The sequence below is a fragment of the Myotis lucifugus genome, unplaced genomic scaffold, assembly GCF_000147115.1.
Source record: "Myotis lucifugus unplaced genomic scaffold, Myoluc2.0 scaffold_214, whole genome shotgun sequence".
Lineage (NCBI taxonomy): Eukaryota > Metazoa > Chordata > Mammalia > Chiroptera > Vespertilionidae > Myotis > Myotis lucifugus.
The window spans coordinates 2,170,252-2,178,986 of record NW_005871262.1 but is presented as its reverse complement, the minus strand read 5'-3'; the positions used below and the strand labels follow the sequence as shown (position 1 = coordinate 2,178,986).

General features: G+C 44.8%; 1 protein-coding gene across 1 annotated transcript in view; it reads left to right on the top strand.

Moving 5' to 3' along the window:
* Nucleotides 1-4,386, top strand: part of NINL (ninein like) — a 66,810-nt gene extending 62,424 nt beyond the window's left edge. Inside the window, 1 exon segment of the mRNA XM_014463636.2 lies at nucleotides 3,514-4,386. Within this exon segment, the coding sequence (XP_014319122.1) occupies nucleotides 3,514-3,705 (192 nt within the window). The 3' untranslated portion in view covers nucleotides 3,706-4,386.
* The last annotated feature ends 4,349 nt before the right edge of the window (nucleotides 4,387-8,735 follow it).

The following is an 8,735-nucleotide window of genomic DNA, read 5'->3' as shown; positions in this document are numbered from 1 at the left end:
GGAACAGGTAGGCAGGGTCCCATCAAAGTCAGTAGTTCAAATTTTTATTTTAATTACTAGAGGCCCGATGCATGAATTCCTGCAGCGAAGGGTTCCGGGAGAAGGACCGCCGGAGGTTGGCTTGGCTGCCAGCTCCAAGGAGGGAGCTGGCCTTGGCCAGCCCTGGGAAAGGGGCTGCGTCCGCTGCCACCCATCCCTGGTTCCCCGACCCAGCCTGGGGCCTGAAGGCCTTGGCAGAGTCGGGAGAGGAGGTGATGGTCGCCGAGCTGGGCGCAGAAGGAATGGATGCCGATGCCGCCCTGCCACTGCATGGTTCCCTGCCAAGCCCCCCTCCTGTCCTCACCGCTGCGCTGCCACCATGGTGGGCGGGCAGCCCCCGGGGAAGGGAGAGGACGGGAGCAAGACAAACCCTTGTGTTGAGGGCTGACTTTCAATAGATTGCAACGAGGGAGCTGTTCTGCTATGTACGAAACCCCAACCCAGAAGCAGATCGCCTATGAATGGTTTAGCACCAGGGGCCGATGTGGGCTGGCTGGCCGGGGGGAGGGACCATGGGCGGTTGGCTGGCCGAAGGAGATTGGCTGTGGGAGTGCACTGACCACCAGGGGGCAGCTCCTGTGTTGAGCATCTGCTCCCTGGTGGTCAGTGCGCATCATAGTGACTGATCGACCAGTCGTTATGGTCGTTTAGTCGTAAGGGTCACTTAGGCTTTTATATATATAGACTAGAGGCCCGGTGCACAAATATTTGTGCTGTGCGTGGGTACGGTCCCTAGGCCTAGCCTGTGATCAGGGTCATCTTCCCCGGGCTGCCAGCAGCCAGTCCTGTTCCCCCCCCCCCCCCCGCCCCCCCAGCTGCCACCTACGCCGGTTCCCCATTCGCCATTGGGCGATCAGAGCCTGACAGCCAGGGAGAGGGACCGAGAGGTTGGCTGTTCCTGCCTGTTCACTGGCCCCACCCCCACCGTGGGTCACCCTCTGTGTGTGGGGCAACTGGTGGGGGCCTTGGCCTGGTGCTACCTGCATCCCCCACCACCCACCCCCAGATCCCCATTTGCCATCGGGCGATCGGAGCCTGCTGCCTGGGGAAAGGGACTGAGAGGTGGTTAATGTACCTCATAGTGACTGGTCAAGCAGTCTTTCTGCCATTATGGTCACTGGGTTTTTATTATATAGTATAGATAATTAGAAGCTATTGGAAGAGTTTAAGTAAGAGCATGATCTGATATATATATATAATTTTTTTTATTTTTTTTTAAGGGCGAGGGAGAGAGAGATAGAAACATCAATGATGAAGAGTCATTGATGGGCTGCCTCCTGCACGCCCCACACTGGGGACTGATCCTGCAACCAGGGTATGTGCCCTGACTGGGAATTGAACCGAAACCTCCCGGTTCATAGGTCAATGCTCAACCACCAAGCCACGCCAGCCAGGCTGATCTATATTTTTTTAAAAATCACCAATGGGGGTGGGGAAATAACCTGGGCTTCTAGAAAAACAACAACAAAAAGATCACAGCTGCCCTGAGCATTTACAATCTCGCCCAGCCAGCAGTTAAATCAGTGGAACACCTACCTGCACAGGGAGTGCTGAGAGGGGAGGCAAGGCTAGAGGTGAAGAGACGCAAAGGCAAATGCCAGCTACTCCCGAAAGTTCTATTGTAGTGCTAGAAGAAGCTAAGAGAAATGTGAGAATCTGTAGAAACATTTGTATTACATAGTAATCAAGAATGCTTTATGAGAGCTCCTGAGCCAATGAAACATTTGTGTCACCTCTTGTTCCTGAATCTTCGTGGAAGGTTCCCAGGCTGAGTCACTCTTGGAGGCCCGTCCCCCTCCTTGTCTAACCTCCTGGCTTTGCTCTGCCACCCACTAACCCTCTCACTCTCCCTGGTCCTCACTTTTCCTCCCAATGTCAGAGTCTGACTCCTCTTATAGTCACTCATTTGCACACTGTGTGCTTCCTCACCTGGCAAAACCAGTTCTAGTTTAATCTTGTGGCTTTTGCCCACCAGCGCTGCCCACACCTCCTGGCTTGCTAGCACTCTGAGCCCTTGCCCTCCCTTCTGATCTCCCGCACCTCTTCTCTCTCCTCTCAGCGGTCCCTGGGAGACCCGAAGTGCCCAAAACAAATATGCACTGTACTCGGGCCATGCACACCTAGACCTGGCCTGTGTCACCTTGCCTGGTCCACCCCATCTCCTCCTTCCTCTGGGGCCCTGGCTGCCACCCAACACAAACCTTAGGAGGCTTCATCTGACCAGTTCTCTGCTCTTCACAGAAATACCTTCAAAGAGTTGTCTTTGGTTCACTTGCCATTGACTTAGATCCAAAACCTTGGAGTGCAGTGGGCTCCTCCCCCCACCCACCCTGTCTCCATCTAGTCCACTAGTTCTGCCTTCAGAGTGGAGACAGTCCCACCCCCACTGCTCTCACCCTCATCTTCGGCGTCCTAACTGGCATGTCTTATTTCCTCCTCGAATCTGTTACCAACCCCAGAGCAGCAACAGTCCTCACCAAATGTGGCTGAGGCGCTGGCCTTCCTCTGTTTGGAACCCTTGTTTTCCCAGGTCCCTGAGTAAAAGGCAGAGCTTGTACAGTGACCTCAAAGGTTCTGCAGGATCTGTGCCCTGCACAGGCAGCCTGGTAGGTGGTTTCCTCTCCTTAGGCCTCCCGCCACCATGCCCTCGTCACAGGCCTGCTGGCCATCCTGTCACACACAGCATGCACCTCTGGCTCTTCGTACTTATTCCTCCCCCTGCCTGGAATGTTCCAGCCTCGGGACTTACTCCCGTGCTTTATTCAGACCTGTCCAAATGTCACACAGACACCGTGTTCTCCCTAACCAAAACGGAACCCTCCTCAGCTGTCTGGGTTTCCTCTTAGCACTTCTCACCACCTGACACACTACATGAGTTTCTCATCTGTCTCTGTGCACTAGAATATGTGCTCTATGAGAGAAGGGTTGTTGCTAGGGCAGTGCCAGGCAATGAGGGGTGCTCTGTGAATGAATGATTTCAGTGTTGACTTAAGAAGCACAAGGTCTGGACGTCCTTGTCTTTGTATCTTAAACAAGGACTCATGACTAGAGGCCTTGTGTCCCTGTGGCTGTTGTGTGTGGTGACTGCACTGGTCTGTGAGGGTGAGTGCAGTGCCTCAGTGACCTGGGTGACAAGATGGGCTTACGGAGCACACTCATTTTTGGCACTCTTGACAATTTCCTTGTTTTACATTGCCTGGAATAGTTCTTTTTGAGACCTATGATTTTGGCCTTTCATGTGATTTCATGGTAAAAATCTTTGATAAAGTTGACTTAAATGTTCTCTACCACATAGTTCCTCAGATTCTCAATTTCCTGTCTCATGCCAAGATAACAAAAATTATGACATTCAATGTTTGTATCAGATCTGTAAGAACCCCAAAATATGGTTTGAATAAAGATGGAAGAGTAAAAGGGTTGTGTAGCATTTCTGCACTAGATTCACAATAAAGTATGGCTTTCTTCCCTCTCTAGTTTGAAAAGAACACAAAATCCGATTTGCTGCTCAAGGAGCTCTATGTGGAAAATGCTCACCTGATGAAAGCACTTCAGGTCACTGAAGAGAAGCAACGAGGGGCTGAGAAAGAAAACCGAATCTTGGAAGAAAAAGTAAGAGCTCTCAACAAACTAATCTGTAGAATAACTTCAGCATCCTTCTCTGTGTAGACTGCTTGTTTTCCTGAAATTCATTTTGAAAGAGCATCTTTTAAAATTAAGCCACTGTGATGCCATAATTTTCTATGGTTCATTGGCCATGCACCCCTGGACATATGAGCCAGATGCTGGGGAAACAGACATGCTGGAAAAGACTACACCTTTATTAGTCCGAGGTAATTTCCAATTGTGCTTAGTCACTGGTGAAATCAGATCATGGGGGCTCTTAGCAAAGAATGACTAGAAGACAATGATAAAGCAAAAACAATTTCAATGTTGTGCTTTTGACTTTGGCTGCAGAGATTAGAATGCAAAATTAGAGCTCTGCACAGTTTCACCATTCCACTGTTACTGCTTTGGGTTTAAATCATTAGTATTCTTAATGGCAAGTCTCTACAAAAATTCCAGAAAGGCTTCACTCCCTGTGACTGTTACCCAGTGATAAGGGACAAAGGAGGGGAAGCCCTTTTTTAGGGACTGCTGCACCATGGGAAGGTGTTTGGACAATGCTTATTTTAAGTCTATGTGCTCAGGGATAATGATATTTATTGTGAATGCAATCTTTTCCTCCTTGAAATGTCATCACACTGGAAAATGTATTATATAGTTTTAAAAAAGTATAGTTTTATATCCAAAATACACAAATTATGGTCATTTGGTTTATCAGAATAAACTACTGTAATATGAAGAGTCACTATTTGCAATAAATTTTTCTATTAAAATTGATTCAACTTCTAAGTTTGTTTTTAATTTTCTTTGTTTGTTAGTTCTCACCTAAAGATATTTTTCCCCATTGCTTTTTCAGAGAGAATAGAAGGGAGGGAGGGAGGAGAGGAAGAGAGGGAAACATCAATTGGTTGCCTTCCACAGGGGCCAGGGATCGAACCCTCAACCCAGGTACGTGCTCTAGACCCAGAATGGAACACGAGACCCTTCAGTGCATGGGACAATGCTCTAACCACTGACCACTCTGGCCAGGGCCAATTTTTTAAATCTTCATCCAAGGATATGTTTATTGATTTTGAGAGAAAGAGAGAGAAACATCAATGTGAAAGAGAAACAAGGATCGGTTGCCTCCCATACGCGCCTGACCTTGAGTTTAACCCACAACCTTTTTGGTGTAATGCTCCAACCAATTAAACCCGGGCTTAATTTTTTAAAATAAAATATCTCAAACATATAGAAAAATAGATGTGGGTGTTTTTTTTTTTGTTAATCCTCACTCAAGAATATTTTTTCCATTGATTTTTAGAGAGAGTGGGAGGGAAGGGGAGAAACGAGAGAAAGAAACATGGATGTGAGAGAGACACATCAATTGGTTGCTTCCCACACACACTCCGGACCAGGGCCAGGGATTGAGCCTGCAACCGAGGTACATGCCCTTGACAGGAATCAAACGCTGGCTGATGCTTTATCCTGAGCAAAACTGGCTAGAGCAGAAAAATAGTTTTTATAAGAAACATTCCTAAGCCCATCAACAAGATGCACTAAAAAAAACCTTCTGCTAGCCCTAGCCGGTTTGGCTCAGTGGATAGAGCATTGCCTGTGGACAGAAGGTGTCCTAGGTTTGATTCCAGTTAAGGGCAAATGCCTGGGTTGCAGGCTCAATCCCCAGTAGGGGGCATGCAGGAGGCAGCTGATCAATGACTCTCTCTCATCATATCTCTCCCTCTCCCTTCCTCTCTGAAATCATAAAAAATATTTAAAACAAACAAACAAACAAACAAACAACAACCCCATTCTGCTACATTTCATCCTCCCCCTTCCTGGAATTAACCGCTGTCTTGTAGCTATTGTGCCCCATCCTCTTCTATCTGTATATTTATTATACGTACGTGAAAAACCTTAAAGGAAGGACCCAAAGACTGGAATAAATGGAAAGCTCAGTTCTTGGATAGGAAGACTCAACAATATTAACTGATTAATGTAACATATTCCCAATAAAAATACAAACTGCTCAATCAACTCTTTGTCCAGAATTGGGCAGTTCTAAAGTTTATATGTACAACTAGATAAACAAATTAAATAATCTGAGAAACTGGGGGGAAAAAAACAACAATGAAAGGGGATTAGTTCTACCAGTTATTAAAACATCAAGTCTCGCCTGGCTGGCGTGGCTCAGTGGTTGAGCGTTGACCTATGAACCAGGAGGTCAGTTTGATTCCCGGTCAGAGCACATGCCTGGGTTGCGGGTTCAATCCCCGGTGTGGGTGTGCAGGAGGCAACCAATCAATGATTCTCTCTTATCATTGATGTTTCTATCCCTCTCTCCTTCTCCCTTTCTGAAATCAATAAAAAATATATTTAAAAAAACACCCCAGCAAGTCTCAATATAGTTTGGGTTACATGGGTGTATACATTGGTCAAAACTCAAAGGCTAGCCCAGCTGGTGTGGGTCAGTTTTCGAATGTCGACCCATGAATTGGGAGGTCACGGTTCAATTCCTGGTCAGAACATGTGTTGGGTTGAGGGCTGGATCCTCAGTAGGGGGCGTGCAGGAGGCAGCCAATAAATTATTCTCTCTCTGTTTCTATCTCTTTCTCCTTCTCCCTTCTCCTCTCTGAAATCAATTAAAACAAAATTCAAAGGATACACGTCTTCATTCACTTTGGGCTTCTGGCTGGGACTGGAGTAACAAGGAGATTTAATCTAATACACCTGAATAACACTAATAACCAACTGATGCTTATAGAACCCAATAGCCAACAATAGCAGAAGTGCACCTGGAACATTTACCAAACTAGACCAAATTCTGGGCCTTGAAACAAGTCTCAAAAAAATGAAAAGGACTCAAGTCATATAAAGTATGCTCTCTGACCATGATGAAATTAAATTAGAAATCAAGCCCAGAATGATATCTTAAAAATCCCTAAATATTTGAAACATGAATAACACACTGATAAATAACACACAAAGCAAAGAAGAAATAAAAGTCAGAAAATATTTCAAACAATAAAAATAAAAATGCAACATACTAAACTTTGTGGGGTGGAGCATTACTTAAGGGAAAATTCATAGCACTAAATACTTGTATTAGAAAAGAAGCAAGGTCTCAAAATCAATGACCTCAGCTTCCACCTTAAATAACTGAAAAAAGAAGAGCAAGTTAAACCCAAAGTAATCAGAAGAAAGGAAATAATGAAGACCACAGTAGAAGTTAAGGAATAGAAGAACCGGGGTTGGCAAACGACATGCTTATAGGTCAAGCCCAGCCCTGTAGCCTGTTTTTATAAAGTTTGATTGGCACAACTACACCTATTCGTGTATGTATTGTCTCTGCCTGCTTTTGTGCTACAGCAGCAACCATGAGACTCTGGCCTACAAAATCTAAGATAGAGAAAGTTTGTTGGTCCCTGCAACAGAAAAATAAAACAAAAAACGGAAAAAGCCAATGAAGCCAAAGGCTGGTTCTTTGAGAACATTAATATTAAATTGGTAAACCCCTAGCCAGGATGATCATGATAAAGAGAAGAAAAATTTACCAACATCAGGATGGGAGGGACATCATTACAAAAATCTATGACAATATTATAAACAGCACTAAGTCAATAACTTAGATATAATGGAGCAGATGAAAATTATCAATTAGAAAAATAAGCTGAATAGCCCTATATCTATGAGAGAAACTGAAATTGTGGTTAACCTTCCTACAAAGAAACTCTAGGCCCAGATGTTTTAAATGTGAATTCTAGTAAACATTTATGGAAGACATAGTATCAAGTCTACAAAACTCTTCAAAAAAATTGAAGAGGAAGAAGTATTTCCTAGCTCATTATATGACAGGGTTACTCATAGACATGACAAGAACAGAACATTTCAGACCAATATCCCTCATGAACATAGATACAAAAATTATAAACAAAATTTTAATAAATCAAATCCAGTGGGGTTATGCCAACAACACAGTTCTTTTAACACTGGAAAAAAAATATAACAAATATCAACATCTATCCCCAAGGTTCATACCCAGATGGCTCTATCATTATTTTTTTTTAAATATATTTTATTGATTTTTTACAGAGAGGAAGGGAGAGAGATAGAGAGTTAGAAACATCGATGAGGGAGAAACATCGATCAGCTGCCTGCTGCACATCTCCTACTGGGGATGTGCCAGCAACCCAGGTACATGCCCTTGACCGGAATCGAACCTGGGACCTTTCAGTCCACAGGCCAACGCTCTATCCACTGAGCCAAACCGGTTTCAGCAAGCTCTATCATTATTAAAGCTATTACATTTCTATTTAAAATAGGCAAAGGAACAAATAACTCATTTTATACACCAGACACTGACACCAAAGCTGGTAGCTACTCAGTGTTCCCACCTTCATGTGGCTCATGTAGTCCCTTCACTCATCTGGGCATCCTGTGACCACACATACCCACTGACGGAATGCAGCAGAAGTGGTGCTAGCCCAGTACCAGGCCTAGCCTTTCAGAACTCTAACAATGCCCACCTTCCATCCTCTTAGCACTGTGGGAGTCCTGAGCTTCCAGGTAGGAAGCCCAGCCAGCTTTCTAGAAAAAAAAAAAACACATGGAGAGACCACACAAAGACAGGAGGCTCACTTGTCTACATGGTTCTCTGTGCTCTGGGAGTAAATATATAGGAGCGAAGTGACTACAGACCCATAGTTAAAATGTCCACATTATTGATCCCATTCACTAGAAAAATTTTCCTTATTCTTTATCAGCAGAAATTTAGCTGAAAATCTGATCTGGCTACCAAAGCAATGGGGAGAAATCATTTTCAACAATGAAAATAATCTGCAAAGGGGAGCCTACTGACCTAAGTAGGTCTATTATGAAAACATACAGATCCACATCCTAGTTTGGAAAGCCTCTCTATGACTTGATTTTGGCCAGAAACATTCCCTTATACAAAAACGAAACTGCATGTATAGTATGTACCAGGTACCAAGCTTCTGAGTCTTTTACATTTGAAAGCCTCTTTCATGTTACTGGGCTGGTAATGGAGGGGATTAGCGGGGAAAGGCCACTGACCACCAGGCAGGACCACTCTGTGCCTCTCCAACCCCTACCAT